At 30.3% G+C, this 23,646-nt stretch overlaps 1 protein-coding gene across 2 annotated transcripts in view; it reads left to right on the top strand.

The window, feature by feature from the left end:
- The first annotated feature begins 325 nt into the window (after window positions 1–325).
- The window catches only part of sand (sandman), a 27,359-nt gene continuing 4,038 nt past the window's right edge, over window positions 326–23,646 (top strand). For both annotated transcript variants that reach the window (XM_065514193.1, XM_065514192.1), the window contains exons 1-2: window positions 326–566; window positions 21,579–22,138. In XM_065514193.1, the coding sequence (XP_065370265.1) occupies window positions 21,828–22,138 (311 nt within the window). In that variant the 5' untranslated portion in view covers window positions 326–566; window positions 21,579–21,827. The remainder of the gene's footprint in view (window positions 567–21,578; window positions 22,139–23,646) is intronic.

The following is a 23,646-nucleotide window of genomic DNA, read 5'->3' as shown; positions in this document are numbered from 1 at the left end:
AGAATTAATTCTTGTTTTTCACGAAGTTAATTTTTCAAATTTGTTTTCCCTTTTTCCGAATATGTTAAAAAAAACTATTAACCATATTTTGTGGTCCATAAATTCAACAAGTGTCTCTCTCTTGTTTCCCGTTAATAAAGTCTAATTGAAAGCGTAATGATTTGTTATTTCCAAAATTTTATATATTGATTATAAACATTTCGAATAACATCATCATCGTCGAGTGCACAACAGACACGATTTTGTGAACAAAATAATGACGCCACAAGTGAAAAATATAAAAAAAAACACAAGAACGTCAATAAAATATATGCGATTTTATGATGTATATAAGAAAATCGAAAACACATTTTGTGTTGGGAGAAACAAATTTTCATTTTTGGGGTCTTTCGTTAAGGAAAATCAAACACAACATTTAGTAACGTGCGCTCTGGCAAACGGTGAATAACGGAAATTTTCAATATTCGAAGATAAACGGTGATCGGCGACTATGAAACGAAAACAACGAGCAAGAATAAACCGTTAAACAAACACAACAAAAAAAAGCAATTACGGCGTGAGTGCGAGTGAGTGAGTGGAAATAGTGGCATGAGATATTAAAAGAGCAGCCAGCCACAAGAAAACAAATTTGAAAATACATGAAAATTCTCATCAAGATTAATTTAAAAATAAATTTTCATTTTTAAATGTTTCATTATTTTTGTTCTTTTTTTTAAATATTAAAATAAATAGTTTTTATTTTAAATAGTTTTTCATTTGTAATATAAGTTTTTAATGTTCCGCAAAAAAATTTGAAAAACAAAATCATTAAGAAAGAAATTAAAAAAAAATAAATACAACTTAATTATGAAATCCCACTGCAAATGCCTACTAAAAAAAATCAAAATAATGTTTTGAAAATAAATGGAAAACATGTAAGAAGGAGTGTTATCGAGTAGACCGAATTATTTATACCCCGTGTGTGTTTGAGTGTGTGCGTTTTCCAGCTTTTAGTGTTGATATTTCAATTAATCGATTAATGACCCGATCGGATTTATCCGAAACGGTGGTGTATTCATTATAATTATTTGGTGTTTCAATTTAAAATGATAAATACGATAGTATGTTGAATTAATTAATTCAATTTGAGCTTAATTCAGAATTAAAAATCTCAGCCATCCATTCTTCATTCAGTTTTGCTTTCAATCATTTACAAAATTAATTGATAAAAAATGACTTAAGCCTTTTTGCAATAGATTTGAATTGAAGAAAAATTTTATTATTCAATAATTTTTTAAGCTATTTCGTAATTGATTTTAATTAAAGAAAACTTGAATGATTCCATTAGGAATTAATAAATAATGAATTCTCAAAGCAATTAGTTCAATGCGTTTGAACTACTAAGGAATTAAGCCTATGAATTAATGCATAATGAATTCATTAACAGAATATTTAAGAGAAACAAATTAATTTGACTTTGATAAACGAAACATTAGAGAAAATCCGAAACAAACTTTTCAAATGTACGATTAATTTACGAAATAAATAATTTTAGAGACAGCTTCATTCAGCTCATTTCTAAGTGCGAATCAACACCCCCTTTTATTAAATTTTTCCGGTCCTCCCATTAACAATTTTATAGTGTCTTCTGTTACCTTTTTGGACTAGGTGGTCCACTTACGCTTAAAATCGTACATGTCCTGGTATACCTTTCCTATGTTCTTTAATGCTTTTATTACAAGGTTCCTGTTGAGCTGAGAAGCTGGGTGAAGGGGGAAAAGGCTGGATAATTGGAAGAGATGTTCAAACTCTCTGAGACGAAACAAAATCGTTTAGATTTTGTACTCAGAATAATTTAAAAAACAATATGAAAATGAAGGAATAAAACAAATGAATTAGGAATTTTTCTAATTATATATTAAATTATTTGAAAGGTGGATTCTTACCATAAGGAACAATAGGATTAGGATAGCGATCTGAACAGGTTAGCGGTAGAATTGAATCTCTCGCGAAAAGAAGTATTTATGACACTTTACGATTGATTTAGTACTAATGATTGTATACTGCAACACATAGCATTCTGCATTTATATATATTAAGGAAAAATAGGAATTGAAGGGAAATGAGCAAAATCGCTAAGTGTTGTTTTGGCGTAAACAGTTCCAATACCTTTCCACAGTTCTGGACAGTTGGGTGGATTTGCTTCCCGTGGTACAAAATTGACATTATTGCTTGAAGACCACTCAAGGTCTTTTTTTTCAATAGTGGTATGATGCCAAATCGGGCCAGAAATATGAAGGCACTCTGTGCTGTTTTAGGAAAGGGAAAAGCCGTTTTTTAGAGACTCCGTAATATGTATTTCTGTGCTTATCGTGCCACAAATGATTGGCTTCTTTTGTCACAACTGCAAATGGCCTGTCACACTAGAAACTTCTTGGGGAATTTTGTTTGGTTTTCTGTCCGGTATTGTTCTTAAACATCAGCTTGTTTAGCCATATAAAAATCTTGACCCGGAAGTTGTGAAACAGGTGTATTTTTATAACCTTCACCTTCGTGAGAAGGGAATATATAAGTTTGTCATTCCTTTTGTAATTTCCACAATATAATTTTCCGACCCTATAAAGTATATACATATATTCTGGATCCTTATCCGTCCGTCTGTCTGTCTGTTGAAATCAATTTTCTGAAGACCCCAGATATGTCAGACATGCTTTTGAGAAGTTTCCTATTTAAAATCAGCAAAATCGGTCCACAAATGGCTGAGATATGAGGAAAACCCCAGGACAACCTCGATTTTTTACCTATTTTTGACCTATATCTGGAGTACTAAGCCATTAATATAGACAATATGAATATCTTATGATAGATATTTCAAAGACCTTTGCAACGGTGTATATGACCATAGTAAGTTGTATCTACGGGTCAAAATCGGAAAAAATATTTTTTACCAGAATTTTTTTTCACCAAAAAAAAAATTGAAAATCAAAAAAAAAAAATTTTAAAATTTAAAAAAAAATTTAAAATAAGGAAATGTAAGAAAAGATAAATCACGGTTTATTGTTGGTGTTTTGTTTAAGCTTTGATATTTTTACAAATAAAGCTTGAGTGTCTGTAATTCTCAAACACTCTATAGTTTTATTTGTATAATATCTTTAGTTTTTCTAACTCCTTTTGGGAAAAGGTTTCCTGATGATCTGGCCTAAGCAACCAGTGAAATGCGCATAGGAACTAGCTTATCCCCCAACAATAAATTTCAGTGAATTTATCAAATTAAAAATTGGAAATTTAGCATAAAAACAATTTTACTAAAATTAAAAAAAAATAATTTAAAAAATTTAAAATAACACTTCGAAAAAAAATTAAAAAAATATTTAAAATTTTTATTTTGAAGTATAATTCGGTGAAGGGTATATAAGATTCGGCACAGCCGAATATAGCTATCTTAATTGTTTTTATAAAATTTGACCTCAACTTTTTCGCTTGTTGTTTTGCGATCTGGAACTTTATACGATTTCAACTCAGCATTAACTTTGGCTAAGCGCACCAAAGAATCGGAACATTTAACTATACGATCTGCTTCTCTAATAGAAGTGTTCGGTGATCTTCGAAATAGTTGTGCGACTTTTTATGTCTTAGCAATATCTGTTAGATCTTTTTTTCTTCTCGATCCAGGTTTTCTTTCAATGTTCAAGTCTTCTTTCTACTGTTTAAGGTATTTATAGACGACAATACTGAGTATTAATATTTGTCAAAAACTCAAGTATCATAATACAATTTCATCGTCTAAACAAAATTTGTATTAGGTTTTCAAAAAATACAAATGATTTTTTTGATTTACGGTCGGTATTAAAAATTTGTTTAAAACAATTCAAAAACTTTTTATTTTCATATGTATCGGGTATGTATTTATAAAAACAAGTAAGGCAAATAAAAATGACAAGAAAATATAAAATAAAAATAAAATTTTCAGAAAAATATCAATCAACAAAGAAATAAAATATTTGTAATACTATCGTGTAAACAATAAATGTTTTTTCGAAACGATTTTTTGAAATACCGACTGATTTCAATAATATTTTAAATTTGAAAAGTGTTAATACTCAGTATTGCCGTCTATAAATACCTTTAATGGCATTTGAAATAGTGTGACAAAGAACCTTCAGATCTTTTGCCATTTTTATACCCTATATAAGTTTGTCATTCCGTTTGTACTTTCTACATTTTTCATTTGCGACCCCACAAAGTATACATATTCTGGATCGTTATAGAAGCGAAGTCGATATAGCCATGTCCATAAGTCCGTCTGTATGTTTCCGTAGCCGCCAAATAACTTACATAGTACATGATTCATGCATCACTATATCGGTAATTCTTCCGGCTCGGTAGCTATTTAAAATCGAGACAATCGGCCCACAAATGGCTGAGATGTAAAGAAAAAACCGGGACAATCGCGATTTTTAGCCTATTTTTGGCCTATATCTGGGTTACTAAGTCATTAATATAGACAATATGGATATCTAATGATAGATATTTCAAAAATATTTTTTAACCCGAATTTTTTTTTTCATCAAAATAATTTTTTTGTCATAAATTCTTTTTCCAAAAAAAAATTTTTTAAATAATTTTGAAAAAAAAATTTTAAATTTTGTTTTGTCATAAATTCTTTTTCCAAAAAAAAATTAGAAAAAAAACTTTTTCAAAAAAAAAATCGAAAAAATAATTTTGAAAACAAATTTTAAATTTTGTTTAAAATATTTAAAAAAATATTTTAAAGTATAATTTGGTGTTTTATGGTTATTCTAGAGAAATATTTCCGTCTGAAATGGTTTCTAGAATATATCTAAAAAAGATAGCCAAATCGGTTCTTATAAAACTCAGGTATTTAAGATAAGGTATAGGCCAAATAGTACCACTCAAACTTGTTTGGATATTCTTGGCATTTCCTTATTCGAGTGCAGTCTTGTGAATTTTTATTCAGAATCTATGAAGCTACTACCTGAAATCGATTTATTGTATTATAAAATAGTTAAAAATAACTTAAAACATCTTTATTTTAAAATACTTTAAATAAGATCAATCTGTGATCACTTTTACTTAAAAAAAATTATGGAAAAGTCAGCAACATGGCATTCGTTTTACTAGAATGTATTTCAAAATCTAAAGATTATATTAATTAATTACATACATACATTTTCCCCGTACAAACCTGAAATTGTTATTAAACATTTATTTTATGACGTCTGTGGTTGAAAATTGTTGATGATTCGATCAAAAAACTAAATCCATATGGTTTTTGTAGTGTGTAAAAGTGCAAAAGTGTATTGTCGAGTATTTGAATATATCAAAGAAATTCCTTTTCAGTTTCTTGCTTTGAATTTTCTAAACAATTTTCAAAAAAAAGAAAACTACAAAAATAATCGCGTCATATAAATATTATTTTTTTTTTATTATTATTAGTTTATGTATATGTTATGGGATTTTGAGATCTTGATGTTGTTGTTGATATTTGTGGTGTAGTATTTTTCTTGTTAAAATATAAATACATACAAAAAAGTAAGATTTAAAATAAAAACATTATCAAATAAACAGATTATAAAAATTGTAATAGTTGATCATAAAATTGAATAAAAAAAATAATAATAATAAAAGTAGAAAATCTCCAGAAATATAAAATTTCTGGTTTGAATTTTAAACAAAAAATATACAGTATCAAGTACTAAAAAATAATTATTCAAGTACTTTATGCTTTGGTACCATTGACAAACTTCCATCTATCTCTAGGTTACAAATGGTATAACAAACTTACATACTGTCTGGAGTAGAAATAGCAAAATCTAAATATACAAAATTTCATTAAGAATAAATAGCACGTTTTTGTTTAATGATTTACCATTTGAATTTTGTTTTAGTTTTAAATCAATTTTGTTGTGTGTTTGTGTTTGAGTTTGAATTTTTGTTTCAATATTTTATTTATTTTTTCTGTTTTCGTTAAATGTTTTATAAAATTTGTGTTCATTTAAGTATGTTTGTATGTATGCTGTACTATTGGATGTTGTATAATAATTTTTTTTTCAAAATTTTGTTTGACATTCGATATTTTTGTGGTTGACAGTTGTCAATTTAATTTTTCTCTTCTTTTAGTTTGTTTTTGCTAAAACAATAATTAAAATTAATTATTATTTTGCCAGGTTTCATGTATGATTTCAAAATATGTATGTAGTATGTATTTATTTGTTGTACAATATTATTTTTGGATGCCAAATTGTATTGAAATATTTTTATATTCGAAGGTGAGCAGCTTAAAATATAATGTTCTGTGGTGAAAAATGTATATGAGTTGGCATAAAAATTGATCAGCTACAGCGAAAGCTAAGCTAAAATCACTGAAATAACTGTAACTCAGTTGCAGCTAATATTCAGGGTTATTCCTGTTCTCACTTTCACCATTTACCTTATTTTTGGAAGAATAATTACAACAATAGCATCTAATTTTCTCAGCATTTCGAATTATAAATGTTTACACGTAATTTTTTGAACCTTAATTATATAATTTTCGAAATTTTATTTTATATAATATTGCTGTAATTATGCTTTCAAAAATAGGATGAATGGTGAAAGTGAAAACAGGAATAGACATGGTTATATTAAGAATTTAAAATTATGAAAATATAAATATCTGTTTACCACATTTAAATTTATTGAAATCAAAGGTTCGAAAAAATTAATTTTTGATTTTTTTTCAATTCATATCTAGGGATTACTAGGCCGGTTTTTGGATAAAAAATCATTATATTTCAACATTTCTTCAAATTGTTTGTCCCTTCAAAAAAATAAGATTTGTCGAGGTCATCAAAATAGGTATTTAATGACCGATTCACTCCGAGATTCGCCCTTCCGAACCATTTAGATCTGCACATTTCCAGCATTGGGCAGTCGCATAGAATATGTTCAGAGTTTTCGCCATGAAGTTCATGAAATCATCATCATTACCTAAAATAAATTGGTGATACTTTAAACCAGTGTCCGGTGAATAATCCAATAAGTATTCTCAAGTCATCCTTTCCGAGCGGAAGCAATGACTGGGATCTACGTGTGGATAAGGTAATGGACCGTTTGGACTGTCTTAGTCCTGGTTACCCCAAAATCGGGCAAATTCCGCTTCAACCCAAGAACGAATGCGTTCCATAATGTATTCACTTGGGATGCCAAAGAACAGTTCAGAACCTGCGCCGGGCGCCTCTGTTGATAAGACAGTCGTCAGGGCGTTCATTGCCAGCATGACCTTCCTGGCCAGGTATACAGCACAATGTGAGTTCATTGTGCGCAACGAGTTCATTCAAGGATGTCCAGATGTCCATAACAACACCAGACCTCACTTCATATGATGATAAGGCTCTAAGACCAGCCTGGCTATCCGACATAACAAATATATCTTAGTATTCCTTAATCTCCTTCTTAAACATTCATTGGAGCATATAAGGATGGAGTAAATCTCCCACTGGGATACCTCTTTGAAAATTGGGCCCATAAATGCCAGCCCCAATGTCGCCATTAGCCATCAGTAAACCACACTTGATCGGCATTATCATGCCACCGTGTTTGATTTAACCACTCGTACCTTTCAGGTATAAGGACCCTAAACTTCCTATGTAACACCAAAGTTAGTGACTTATAGTGTGATATTTTATGTACTAGGATAATTTCCAAAGATGCCTAGAATGTGCATGTGCCCAACCAGAATACCCGGCATTACACGGGATATCATCGATAATCTAGATGCTCTCCTATAGGCCTCCTCCATATATGTAAGGGAGGGATATGTAGGATTGCACCCAGAGCATGAGTGGGAGGGGTCCTCATGGACCCAGTAATAGAGACACAGATTATCGACTCATCACCTTTATCAAGTAATGATTTCGCAGTCATCTGTTCCACTTTTTTCCACCATGCCAAGGCAGCATATGTTATTACTGGCCTTATAACCGTAATAAAAGACCAGTAAATCATCTTCGGTTTTAACCCCCCCACGTTTTACCAAAAAGTCGCTGGCAGGCATATATTGCCTACTTAGAAAACCATATAGATGAGCCATTCAAAATAGGCTCTATGAGTCTAATAACTCTGCGTTTTGTAAATGGTACAACAATTGTCTTGTCTGGATTAATGATCAACCCCTTTTCCTATATCGTTACGTCATCCCACCCAGTAACAGAAATTACTAAGTCGTAACCATATGTACGGAATCCTAAGTTGTTAAGTTCTTCCAAAAGTTCATCGACAACTAGAGTCCTCAATAGAGGCGATAATATGCCTCCTTGTAGACATCCCCTAGTTGCCCTAATGATTTTCGATGATCTTCCAAAATTCATTTCCTTATAAAGTAAGGAGCCCTTTTTATATCCAGTGCTAGATCAATTTCACCTTATGACGTATTGTTCTTGATTAGCGTCGTCATATGATGAATGGCAGCCACCTTAAGTTTACTAGGGTGATAAGCAAACTAGCATCCCTTATATGAGGATATCGAGTAGTTTCTCCATCGTTTTCAAGAAAAATGAGCTAAGAATAATTGGTCTGTACGAATTTGGCAGTTGTTCAGACTAGCCCCCAGCCCTAGGTACAAAGACCACTACATGGAAAAATTCCATCTGTTCCTGGGAATTTGAATGGGCCCACTTTACCCGCTCTACACCAAAGATTCTACATATCAACCGGCGATTACTTTTGGAAATTGAGGGAAGCTATGTCTAAATCGGAATTGGACTGAACCAGGAAAATTAGTATCCAGGAGAAGTTTGCAGGTCTCCTCCGTTGATTCAGTGTACATACCATCTGGACATTTCAGCATACAGAGACCATTGGTATGATCCCAAAATAAGGTCTTTTGTAGCCGAATAGCTTCTGGGAGATTATCAATATTCTCGCAGTAGCTACGCCACATTGATATTTTTGATCTCCTGTTTTCTCTTCTATTCGATGAAAGCCGTTTTGTAGGTGATCCAGTCATCTGTATGTTTGGCTCTGTTGAATAGTCGTCTTGCGTCTACCCTTAGTTTCTAAAGACCATTGTGACACCAGGGTACATCCCTCTTCGGCCTCCTTGTCTTTAGTTTCCAACTGAATTCGAAGGCATTACGAATATTCGAACTTAATGCATTGGCCTCATGTTTATGTGTTACAAAACTTAATGACAAAATCAATATACCTCCATCGTTTTTGATGATGGGTATAATAATAGTTAGTGAAAATCTAAAAACCAAAATAATAAACGATTTTAATGCTGGATTCAAGCAAAAAACTATTTGTGATAAATATTCAATTATTAAATCAACAGTTTTTACTAAGTTATGGGTAAAGGGTCACAAGGATACACATGATTCTAATTCTTTCTTATTGATGTATGTATAAGAAATATTGACTATAAAATTCTATTATTATTTCAAAAGTTTGTCATAAAAACCAGTCACTGAGTTAATGTGGAATGATTAACTTTGTTGCCCTGTCGTCATTCGTATTGAATGAAATCATAGGAGTATTATTAAAAAGTTGTGACTAATATTTCTAAATTATTAAATAAGGTTAAGTGTATAATCATGTTGAAACATTTTCAACAATCATAAAACAAAACAAAAATCTTTTTAATCACCCATCTTTTTCAAATTTAAAAAAAAAACACTTTTTAGAATATTAAAAAAATATATATTTCTCTCAAAATTCTAAACACTTATGTGAGTATTTATTCTAGCTTTAAACATAATTTATTAAGAATATTAAGCATTTTTTTTTAATAATGATTTAACATTTTTCCGGTATATTTTATTCGTTTTTTATTGTTATTTATTTATATTTTGGTTTGAGTTTTTCTATTTTGTTTGGTTTATTATTATTATTTTTTGCATAAAGTACAAATGTTCTTTTAAATAATCTGGTAGAAGATTAGTTTGGACATCAATGTATTTTTAAAGTCTATACATTTTGGTATCCAAAAGTATCTAATGTTTGCCATCATTAATTAACTCACACTATTTAAAAGTAAAAATATTGAAAAAAAAATCTTTTTCATCTTTTCTTTCGTGTGTCTACACGCAGCGTACCCTACAATGTCTGACTGTACGATGACGAGGGCGTAATAACTTATTGCCGATGTTTTGGAAGTGTTATGAATTTAGATTTTTAGGTGATTAAATAATTAATTTAAATTATTATTCTAGAATTAATTATAAATTATAATACCAATGTTTTCTATACATCCATGTAAATTAAAAATTTTTTTAAAAAATTTAGCAAATTTAGAATTTGCTACCGAATTGGATGAACCCTACTCATGCAATGCATGGTGTTGGAACTAGGAAAATAGGTTATGGGAGGGAGTAGTGTTAGTGGAAATTTGATTTGACAGTGACAGGAAAGACTTCAGGAGGAAGCATATTCCACTGTCCAGTCGACAACGAATTGATGAGCCCTTGCCGAAGAACGTATGTTGCGTAAAAAACTACGGGATTCAGGAACAAGTTCCATATTTTCAGCAGAGTCCAAACCATTGTAGTATCGGTAAAACATTGAAACACAACCCAAATTGCGACGATGTTCTAGTGTGTCAATGGAGCTGGATACCCTATTGTCACTAGTAACCACCTTCGCCCTCTCCTGTACGCAGTAACTCCAAAATAGACTTCGAAGCCCACACATGGGAATTATATTCCATTTTGGGTTGAATATAAGTGGTAGGGAGATCAGATGGAGTGAAGTATTTCCTACACCGTTTTAGAAAACCAAGGCACTTGAATGCTTCTTTCGCACTGAATACTCATCCCTAGAACATCAAGAGCTTCTGATTCTTTAATATTTACAACACAGATGGAGCAACATGATCTGTTGCGCGTTAAGGTACAGCATTGAGTTTTGCGTGCATTAAAATCGACTCTATTCGCTCAACCCTATGCAGAGATTTTCACAAGATCTTCGTTAAGCGTATCATTCATGTTTTGCTTTTTTGGCCCAATCTCCGACGCGATTGGTATATAATTAAATGAATATGAATGGCAATGACGTAGAAGGTCGTTTAGAAAGATAAGAAATAGAGCTGGAGAAAGGACGGAGCCTTGCGGTACCTCTGAATTGTTAGCCTCTCTCTTTTTAGGAATTGGCTTGAAAGGCAATAACAAAATTTAAACCAGTGTGAAATATTAGGACATTATGACAATATGACATGATAGGAGAACTTGTGAGTTGACCAATAGTATTTAAAAATATTTTTTGCTTTAAACATTTTATTCTTTACCTCAACATTCTTTCACACATTCCACACAGGTACAAATCATACTAGACACACACGTGCGTTCATATATTCATAGTGTGAAAGATGTATCGATTCATTCAACATTTTAAATAAAATTGTTCAACTGAAATATTCAATACATTTTTGATTTGTTTTGATATGTTCTTAACAAAATACAATTCAAATTTATTTTTTTAAACAAATATTTATGCTAAACGCTAATTGATTTTCTATTTTAATGGTAGAATATTTAAATTTAAAAATGTTGAAAATAATTAAATGAAATAAAATCTATGTACATACATTAATACATAAATAAAGTTGTATCTGTTTTTTTTAATACATTTTTAAAGATATACATGAATGCAAAGGTTCGAAAGAATTAATTCTAAATTAAATTTTCAAAATCAAATTAAAATTTATCTCTTAAACATTGCGTTAATGAATTTATTACGAATTAATTCATAAGCTTAATTTCTCAGTAATTCAAATGTATTGAATTTATTACTTTGAGTATTAATTCTTTATAGAATTAATTCCTTATTGAATCATTCAAGTATTCTTTAATTCAAAGCCATTAAAAAATAGATTTAATAATGTATTGAGTGATTAAATTTTTCTTCAATTAAAATCTATTGCAAAAAGGCTTTAGAGAAATTGTTCCCATAAATTTTTTAAATGATTAAAAGCTAAACAAAACTGAATAAAGAAAAAATATTTTAATTTAATTTGAATTAACAAAAATTTAATCATTCAAAGGTTGAATGAATATTATTATGAATTAATTCAACAATGAATAAATTCTATTCAAATAAAACCCTTTGAATTTGTTTTGTGGGGAATGTTTTTATGTTATGAATGACATATTTTTTAATTCTGAATTAAGATTTTATTGAATTAAGCTAAAATTAAATTAATTAATTTGAAGCTCTGCCTTAATATAAATTTATTTGATTAATTTTGAAATCAGAAATTTCTTATATGTGGAATATAATGCACATGTAGAGGAATTTTAAAAATCTTAATTTGTATTACTAAACCACATGGTTGAACATAAATTTTATTTATAATAAATCTTAATTATTGCCGTTTGTTTTAGCCAAAATAAAAATATTTGTATAATTGACCCAATTGTTAATATTTATTACTGAAATTTATTGAATTGTTGACATTTTCTATGACACAATAAAATATTGAGATGGTGTTTGACAAATTTTAAGTGCTTGCCCACCATAATTTTGTTTATAAAAATTTGATTTAAGAGATTAAGGAACTAATTGAAAAAAGTAAGAGAGCTATATTCTGCTGTGCCGAATTTTATATACCCTTCACCAAATTATACTTCAAAATAAAAATTTTAAATATTTTTTGGTAAACAAAATTTAATTTGTTCCAAAGTTTTTTTTTCATTTTTTGAAAAAAAAAATTTAAATTTTTTTTTAAATTTTAAAATTTTTATTTTTAAATGTAAATTTTTTTTTTAATATTTAGCGAAAAAAAAAATGTTTGTGAAAAAAAATTCGGTTTAAAAATATTTTTTCCTATTCTGACTCATTGTAGGTCCAACTTACTATGATCTTATATACGTCGTTGCAAAGGTCTTTGAGATATCTATCATTATATATCCATATAGTCTATATTAATGACTTAGTAATCCAGATATCAAAAATCGAGGTTGTCATGGTTTTTTCCTTATATCTCAGCCATTTGTGGACTCGATTTTAAATAGCAACCAAGCCGGAAGAATTCCGGATATATTGATGTATGAATCGTGTATGTAAGTTATTTGGGGGATTCGGAAAGTTGATTTCAACAGACAGACAGACAGACGGACATGGCTTAATCGACTCCGCTATCTATAAAGATCCAGAATATATATACTTTATAGTGTCGGAAAATTATATTGTGGAAATTAAAAACGGAATGACAAACTTATATATACCCTTCTCACGAAGGTGTAGGGTATAAAAATAGAGCAATACAGAGCGACTCACTTAGGGCCTGATTCAGAAACACGAGAGGAAAACAATTTCAAAATTTTTGTATTAAGAACACTCAAAAATTATTTAAAAACTGAGTGAAAATTGTTTTCCTTTCGTGTTTCTGAATATTGTTTGATTTTTTTTTTTAGTTTTTTCCATGATACAATAATTGTAGAAGGTAGAATCACTAAGGAGAGTTTTCAATATTTGCCCCTATAACGTAAAACTTTGATTTTGATTTTTTTCATATTTTCTTTTGTTTGACGTTACAAGTATTGTATAATTGAGAACTTATTTTCTACTGAGTGTACCTATTGTGCTTATTTGTTGGCGTTTTACTAGGGTTCCTAATCGGGAAATATTTTCAGGGAATATTTTTTAGAAATTCTAGAGAAATTTTGGTGGGGAAGTTTAGGGAATTTAATGGTGTTCTCTTTTCTGTCATAAATGATGCCTTTATTCTGCCTCTTAGCCTATTCTGAAAAAAATGTAGTTTGGTAAATGATAGGTAAAATCACTAGATCAGGACAATCTTCTAGAACTGCTGGGTGTTGTCAAAGACTACTTGTCTATACTTGGCTGAAGGTTATAAAACAAAATTGTTAAACCGGCAAATTATAAATTTTATTTTTAGAATAAGAGATTTTTTGCTCCAATTTGTTTGTTCCATTTGTAATTTATATTTATGACTGTTTTAAATTTCTTTTAACAATTATCATGCCCATTCACATCAATTAAAGACAAAAAAAAAACGAAAGACTAACAAATCGAATATTTATTTTACACCTTTGAGTATTTTGTAGTTAAACTGTTGTTTACTTAAAAGTCAAATAAACAGAAAATAAACATATCAAAAGTATGCGTTATATTGTTCTTGTACCTCGAATTCCCGCTCTTTTGTTTCGACACGTCTTTTCGATCCACTACAGACAGCACTGCATTCTTTCTTCACAATTTGTACAATATTTTGTTTTTCTTTTCGCACGGTAATATAGTGAAGTGTGGATGGAAATTAAAGGAAATTTAATAAATTTTAAATACATATATTTAATGGATAGTAAATTAATACATAATATTGTACAAACAAAATACTATTGATTTAAGCGTATATGATAGCGAAAAATTGGATAATGTTTGTTATTTAAGTACCCTACAGTTTCAAATTGTAATTTTATTAATTTCATCAACATGAGTAATGTTCCTGGAAGAATATAATTTACAAAATATTAACCGTTTGACGACACCTTTTATTTTTTAAAAAAAATTTAAAATTAAAATTTTAATTTTTTAACTACATGAGTCTGGATTTTTGATAATAGCTGATCCAAATCTCTCCCGATCTTTTTGAAATACATATGTATATGATTTTTAATTTATAACAAATTTATAAGTATTCAAAATAAATACTGAGTAAAAAGTTATGTGTATTTAATTTAAAAAAATTTAAAAAGGTTATTTTTTCGATAACTTTTTTGAAAAAAGTTCTTAATATTTATTTATACAGAAAACAAAAGCAACATTCAAAATTGTTTAAAAAAAAAGTCAATTGTTTTTTTTAATTTAAAAAAAATTATTAGTGAATAAAAAATTAGTTTGGCAAAAAAAAATCGGGTTAAAAAATTTCCCGATTTTGACCCATTGTAAGTCCAAATTACTATAGCCTTATATACATCGTTGCAATGGACTTTGAAATATCTAATAGATATTATTATCTATCATTAGATATCCATATTGTCTATATTAATGACTTTGTAATCCAGATATAGCTAAAAACAAGTAAGAGAGCTATATTCGGCTGTCCCGAATCTTACATACCCTTCACCAAATTATACTTAAAAAATTTTTTTAAAAAAAGTTTTTTCCAAATTATTTTTTTAGAATTTTTGGAACAAGAATTTAAGACAAAAAAAAATTTTTTTGATAAAAAAAAAATTCGGGTTAAAAAATATTTTTACGGATTTTGACCCATTGCAGGTCCAACTTAGTAGTTCATAGCCTTATATACATCGTTGCAATGTACTTTGAAATATTTATCCTTAGATATCCATATTGTTTACATTAATGACTGTAATCCAGATATATGTAGATCAAAAATAGGACAAAAATTGAGGTTTTCCCGGGTTTTTCCTTATATCTCAGCCATTTGTGGGCCGGTTTACTCGATTTTAAATAGCAACCAAGCCAGTAGAATTCACGATATATTGATGTATCAATCATGTTAGTATGTTATTTGCGGTCTACGGAAAGTTGATTTCAATATACAGACGTACATGACTATATCCAGAATATTTGTGGGGTCGCAAATAGGGTTTTTATCCCGGGAATTTCCGGGAATTTTGCCAATTTTTCACTACCCAATTCCCGAGATTTTTATTCGGGATTCACGGGAATTAAAAACTGACGAAACTACAAAGAAAACATGTTAGAACTCTATTTTTTTTTTGGTTTAAAAAAAAGTGAAAAGTTTTTTTTTACAATTTTTCGTTTATATCTCGGCAATAATAGTTTTTTTGGGGTTTTTCGAATGAACATTTAAAAAAGCTTATGAAAAACTGTACGATATAGAAATAAAGGCGAATAATCATCAATGCCAAGATTGACCGGTGAGAATTATTCCAGAAAACACTAGTAGAACAAAGGTCCCTACTTTTGATCGCGGCACACCATTTGGTATTTTCAAGTATAGAATTGATTTTGGTCTTGAAAGGAAACACATCAATAGTCCTTGGTAACAATGTTAGCATTATAATGAGTGTATTTTGCTGGTGTTGTATTATAAAAATTCACCTTTGAATCCAATAATTTGAAAATTTTCGAGATCAACATAAAATTTTATCTCTTAACTATTCAGTTAAATGTATTGAATTCATTCCTTTTACTTAAAAGGATTTGAAGTAGATTTGAATCAATAAAAATTTAATATGAATAAATTCTGTTATTAATTAACTTCAAAATTAATTCAATTTAAATGAAGCTTTTGAAGGAAGCTAAAGAATTAGATATTGGGAATGGATTTATAAAATGAAAGGCTGACATTTTTTAATTACGGATTAAGATTTTAGTGAATTAAGCTCAAATTGAATTAATTACTACGAAGTTCTATATATAATGATTATAACACTAAGTTTGTATATGAAATTTTGCTATAATATTCATAGTTTACAGTATTATTATATATTTCGGGAATAGCCGGGTACCCGGGGATGTAGAGAAAAATTTTACCGATTCCCGGGAATCAAAAAAGGTCGGGAAATTAAAAACCCTAGTCGCAAATGAAAAATGTAGAAATTACAAACGGAATGACAAACTTATAAATACCCTTGCCACTCATGGTGAAGGGTATAATAATGTATTTATTTTCTTAAAGGCAACACTTTATAAAGATTTGTATTACTGAGCGGTGTAGAGCCTTCCGATGTAGACCTATATTTTAAGTAAATTTCAACTTTATGCCAAATTTGTTCTATTCTTTCAAAAAACCTCTTTTGCATTCCCCAAAAGTTTTACTTTACGCTGAAACACACAGATTGCTCACCGAAGCTTATGGTGAATGCATTTCATCGGTTTCAATGTGCGATAGATGGTTTGTGCAGTTCAGAAGTGGTGATTTTGACACGGAAGACAAATATCGCCCAGGCCAGCCAAAAAAGTTTGAAGACCATGAATTGGAGGCATTACTCCATGAAGATTGTTGTAAAGCTCAACAAGAGCTTGCAAAATCATTGGGAGCTACACAATCAGCAATTTTAAAATGTTTGCAAGAAGTAGGATTCATCCAAGAGCAGAGAAATTGGGTATCATACGAATTGAAGCTGAGAGACCATGAAAGACAATTTTGTATGTGTGAAGTGCTGATTGAACGCTATAAAAGAAAATTATTTTTGCACAGGATCTATGGATCTATTGCGATAACCTGATGCGTAAGGGATCGCCAAATATCCATGGCGCTAAGCTAATTTTCTGTATTTGGTGGGAGCAAAAGGATCCTATATATTATGAGCTGTCGAAATCGGGGCAGACCGTCAGAGTTAACCTGTACCGAACGCAACAGATTCCTTTGAAGCGAGTATTGGCCGAAAAACGTCCAGAATATGAGGCCAGACATGAAAATATAAAACTCCATCATGACAGCACTCGGCCACATGTTGCAATACCTGTTAAAAACTATTTATAATGAAATGGTTGGGAAGTTTCGATTCACACGCCTTATAGTCCAGACTTTGCCACGTCCGACTACTATTTATTTCGATAGATGCAGAACGCTCTCTCTCTGGGATACGCTTCACTTCGTTCTTGGTCTCAAAAGATGATGGGAATCCATATGTTGCCAGAAAGATGGGAAAATGTCATAGCTAACTTTGTATAGATTTATATTGTACAAATGTTTGAAAATAAAAGCTGAAAATTTTAAAAAATCACGCATTTTTAAGTCATACACCCAATAATTATTTTATAAAACAAAATTTTATGCCATTTAATATATACAGTGACCGACAAAAGTCTACATACGACCATTATTTTTGTAACTCGCGGACTTCTAAACCATAATAAGTAAAAGTAATGATGTAGTTTTATTTCAAATGCATTTTTAGTAATATAACAAAATTCTATATTTAAATTTATAATTAATTCAACTTTTATTCACAAAAAATTAAAAAAAAATTTTGACAAAAGTCTACATACGATCTGTACACTAAATAAACATTTTTCAGCGAATAAAAATTTTCATTAAATTCAATATTTCGTTGTGGGCATCGAAGCAACTAAATTTTCTAGTTCTGCGGACGTTATATTTTGCCATTCTTCTGGATGGTTCTCCTTTAACATTGGTTTAAGTAATAAGATGTTTTCGGATTTTCGGTGTGTACAATTATCATTGGGCACGGTAGAGTAGCCAATCTTTGACAATTTGAGACCAATGTTTCGTATCGTTATCTTGCTGAAAAATCCAACTTTAACCAAGAGTTAAAATATCAACAGATGCTCTGAAATTTTGTTCCAAAATGAATTTGTACTGATAACGATCCATATTATCCTCAATAAACACTAATTTTCCCACTCCAGAAGCAGCGACAGTACACCAAACCATCACACTGCCAACACCATGCTTAACTGTAGCGAGTAAGTTTTTCGGATCCATTGCTGTATTTGTTTTGCGCCATACTTTATCTCTCCCATCACATCCAAATATGTTATACTTCAACTCATCAGTGAACAAAGCTGGCTTCCAGAATTCCATGTCCTTTTCAAAGTGCTTTTGGGCGAATTCCAAACGAAGTTTGCGATCCGTTCGCTAATTTACGAGGAGTTCTGCTTTAATTACCACTAGCATATCCCGGTGCACTTCGCTACCCCTATTCTAGTAAAATTAAGAAATATGAATGGATTTCTGATACAACCTAACTACGTACAATGATATGAAAATAACACATGCAAAATGTGGAGAATGTCTCAATTACAGTTTACTTGATATTCAAACAATAACTAATTTGGTATGGGAGATACCACTGATCCCACCCATTTTTATGTATTTTATGTAAAAAATAACTCATATGGGAGGGGTCATTCCTACTAATCCGATCACGTTTAGCTAAACTTTGTAAAAAGGATCAGGAATAAATTCGTTTTTAGCTAACCTCCGTAGAATGGTATTAAATTGATTGATACACATTTTAAATACTTTTAGAATTATAGTTCTCCAGATATTCGAAATTAATTATTTACTTTGTATAGGAATTGCCACGACCACTTATGAAATCCCGACCATTTTCATCCAATCTCTGTAAAATGGTAATAGATCTATGCGGACAAAGTTTGATGAATCTTGCAATTATTACTTTGTATGGGAGGTGACTCACCTACTTTACCGACCCTCCATTTTGGTTCCCCAGACTTTCGAAATAAATATTTACTTTGTATGGGAGGTGCTACGCTCTCTAATATAACTTCGCCTATATTCAGCTAACTCCGCACAGTAATAAGAAATTAATTCGTAAAAAGTTTTAACACTTTTATAATTGTAATAATTCTCCAGATATTCAAAATTAAATATTAACTTTGTTAGGGTGTGCCACGCCCACTATTCCAATCCCTAAAATTTTCAGCGAAACTATGCAAAATGATAAAAGAGCCATTTATACAAAGTTTGAATAATTATAGCTCACAAAATATTTAAAAATAACTATTTACTTTGTATGGGAGGTGACTCGCCACCTATTCCGATCCGTCCCATTTTTGCTTAAACTTCATGCAGTGATAAGAAATTGATTCGTATAAAGTTTAAAGACCGTCACAATTATAGTTCTGCAGATATTATAAAATAACTATTTACTTACTATTTACATATTGAGAAAATAAAAAAAACCTTCAAAATATTTCTTTCAAGCGACTTTAAATTATTAAAATCTTCTTCTTCATTGTTTTCTATAACAACTCTCACTTAAAACAGAGCGAAATCAATACTGTTTAATTGTTTCTCTTATTTATTTACAACAACAAATTGGACAAACACGCAATGCTTTGTTTACTTTTTAGCTTAAGGTTCACATGTACACGTTTTTGCATATGTGTTAGTAACATCTTTAAACGCTTATAACTCCTAAAAAACTGAACCGATTTCAATAAAATATATATTCTGCACTTCTGTGAATAAATCCCTTTAAAATGGTATATTTCTTTCCCAAATTGAATGTATAATGTGAGCGTAAAAGGGGTCTAAAGAAATCGACTTGCCTATTAATATTATGATGATTATTATTTAAGGTTCATTGAATTGTTCGTGAATGAACAATAACTTCTGATCTTGTTGCGAGTTCTTTGACCAATTTTGTGGTATTTACTTTTGAGTTTTTGTTGACTTTTTTTAAAATGAAGATTACATCTCTACGATGTAGTTTCTTTGGGCGACCACTTCGCAGCTTGTTTTTAACTCTACCAGTGTTTTCAAAGTTACTGAATATTGTTTGAACTGTAGACTTAATAAATTGCATGCTTATCTGTTAGTATTAAAAAAAAACAAGGACATGCTGTGGTCGTATGTAGACTTTTGTCAATGTTTTTTTATTGTCTTTTATGAATAATTTTGCAAGTTTACATCGCAACAACATGTTTTTTTGGTACATAGCAATAAAAATAGATTTCAAACAAAACTGTTACTGATGTCGACCTCTGTAAATATTAAAAAAAAATAAGTATAAAAACCTCTTGAATTTAATATAATATAAATAAATTATATACTATACACAATGAATTAGCTTGTTTTAAGTTTAAATATATTTAAATTTAATTAAAATTGATGATTGATATAATTTCCATCAACACTAAACGATATTTTAATTAAACAATGGAATTTATTACATTCTCTATATTATTTTCTTACTCGAACATAATTTACCCAACACTGTTGGGTACCGATAATAAAATGTTTTGATATGGTTTGGCTATTTAGTTCTTCAATATTTTTTTGTAGAATTTTTCATTTGATAAATGTTGTATTTTGATTTGTTTTGAATATCAATTAAGCATCTGAATCGTATGCCAATTGTAATTAGTTTTTCTGTTCATTTTTTTTTTTTTTTTGCAATTAGTATTATTTTCTACTGTAACATCTGTTGATCGGTGAGAAAAATTGAAGTATACACAAACACACTGGGGGGCTTTTAAAAATAAATACAAATGTATTTAATTACTCGCTTGCTAATTGTTTGAAAATTATTACAAAATGCTAACGTACTCAAACATGTAATAATATTTAATATGTTTAAATTAAATTTAAAAAAAAGAACTGGAAAAACTAATAAATCTTTATGAATTTCAGAGATATTGTTATGAAAATATTAATTAGACATGTGGAAAAACAATTCAAATAAATATAATAATATTTGATAGAGAAATCAATATTTTTATCGATTTAAATGTTTAATAGCTAAAGTCATAGATAAATACACATAGATCGGCAACTCTCCTGTCAAGCTGAATTCACCCATGAGTTTCAGAAACATTTTTTGTTCGGAACAATTTTTTTTTATATGTAGTTAGACATTCTATTTTTGAGAGAGACTTCAAACTACATATAAAAAAAAAATTGTTCCGAACAAAAAATGTTTCAGAAACTCATGGGTGAATTCAGCTTTAAAGACCTAACTCAGTTGTCAAAAACCTAAATGGTGAGAATGAATTAGTAAAAAATACTATGTGAAAACAAAAACCACACTCGTATGTGTGATTATTTTGAGTAATTGTTTTGTTTGAGTTTTTTCTAGTTTCCGCTCTATTTGTATTTCCCTATAACTAAAGTGTTTAAAAACATTTTAAATAATAATATAATTCCCTTTTTACAGCTTATACATTTCTGAAATTTTCCGTTAAATCATTATTGTCCCCTCTAAACCAACTAACTGATGGTCAATACAGAGAATGTCAAGCAACACGAAAACCAAATATAATTTATCAAATTCGAGAGGTCATCATAAAACACCTCTGAAACCATTTACAAAATATCGAAGAAGATTTAAATAACACAAACTCTCTAAATCTGTGTATAAACAACCAACCAACAAAACCCGTTAAGGATACCAGGAGCGTAAAAAATGTCCACACCTCGTAATTCATTTCGTCGCAAAGAGAAACCTCCCTTTCAACGTTTCAAGGATCATTTTCGTAAATTTACGGCGTTTATGTTCAGTAATGTTGGCATTATATTGCTGGTAATATTGTATACAATTGGTGGTGCCTTTATATTCCAGGCGATCGAAATTTTCGAATACGAAGTCAACAAAGATGTTGTACCCGAAAAGTACGGTCTACTAACACGAAATTTCACAGCCGAGTGTTTGGAGCGCATATGGCATGAGACGGCGGAGAATATAGGATTTTATGATGCCCAATCGTATAAGAGAAGGTGAATAATACATTTTATAGATTTATAATGATATTGTAAAAAACATTTCTAAGATAACTAACTAAACTGTTAAGCATAACGATAATAATATTTCTAAAAAAACATTTCCATTCCCCTTTTCCAATCTTTCCTATTCAAATTCAATGTTGAAAATGGGAAAAGAGAAAAAAAACTTCAGAGGATGTTTTATTCATAATTGGGTTTATGACTTAAACATGCGGGATTGAAAATAGATTGATTGCGAATATTTTGAACGCTGTTTTTGTTGCTAATAACTTGTATGTCATTTTGAAGGGTATATATCTGTCATTTATTCTCACTTAGTTATTGAACATTATATTGTACGCAACAAAATTAGTTTTAGCTTCGAAAACGTGTAATTTTGTATCAATAAAGCGTCATAAGCGGGAAGTTTCGCTTAACTTCTTTAATTTGAAAAAAAGTGTCGCTGAAGCACACCGATTGCTTACCAAAGCTTATGATGAATGTGTTTCATCGGTTTCAATGTACGAGAGATGGTTGTTTCGGTTCAAAAGTGGTGATTTTGACACGGAAGACACAAAGATCGCCCAGGTCAGCCAAAAATGTTTGAAGATCAAGAATTGGAGGCAATACTCCATGAACATTGTTGTCAAACTCAACAAAAGCTTGCAAAATCATTTTGAGCTAATCAAACTACTCTATTTCTTATTTTTCTAAACGACCTTCTACGTCAAACTTCCAACCCTCTCTTGCAGATTACAGTAACAATTGCATTCATTCAATTACAGAACAAGCCTATCGGAGATTGAGGCAATGAGGCAAAACTTGAATGATTCCCTTAATCGGGACCTTCTGACAATCTCTGAATGGGGTCATGTGACAGACTTTGTCCCTTCATCTGTATTTATGGGTGGTGTAAATATTGTGGAATCAGACGCTCTTGATGTTCTGGGCATGAAAATACAATGTGATGTCCGGTGGTCTAAACACAATTTTCAAGTGACGAATAGGAATTACTTCACTCCATCTGATCTCCTCAATATTTACAAGACCAATATCCGACCGAAAATAAAATACAACTCTCATGTATGGGCCGGTGCTTCAAAGTAAATTTTGAAGCTTCTCGACCGAGTATAGGAGAAGGCGAAGGTGATAATTGGTGACAGTAAGGTATGCTAACTCTATTGTTTCGCTGGAGCACTGTCACAATGTGGGCTGCGTTTCACTGTTCTATCGGTACTACAATGGAATATGTTCGCATGAAATTAGGAAACTTGTTCCTGATACCCGAAGCTTTTTACGTAATATACGTTTTTCATTAAGAACACATCTCTTTGTGGTCAATTGTCCGGTGGATCGCACAACACAGTACCGCACAAATTCGTTCTTTAGCCGAACTGTACGTATGTGGAACAAACTTCCCGCTGATGTGTTTCCTGTCGTTTTCAACAGCACTACTCCCTCTTTCCTCCCTATTTTCCTAGTTCCAACAAAAAACTTTGCATGAGTAGGGGTCATCCCCTGAC

The sequence above is a fragment of the Calliphora vicina genome, chromosome 5, assembly GCF_958450345.1.
Source record: "Calliphora vicina chromosome 5, idCalVici1.1, whole genome shotgun sequence".
Classification (NCBI taxonomy): domain Eukaryota; kingdom Metazoa; phylum Arthropoda; class Insecta; order Diptera; family Calliphoridae; genus Calliphora; species Calliphora vicina.
Note: the sequence above shows the minus strand (reverse complement) of the source record. Positions and strands in the feature narration are given on the sequence as shown.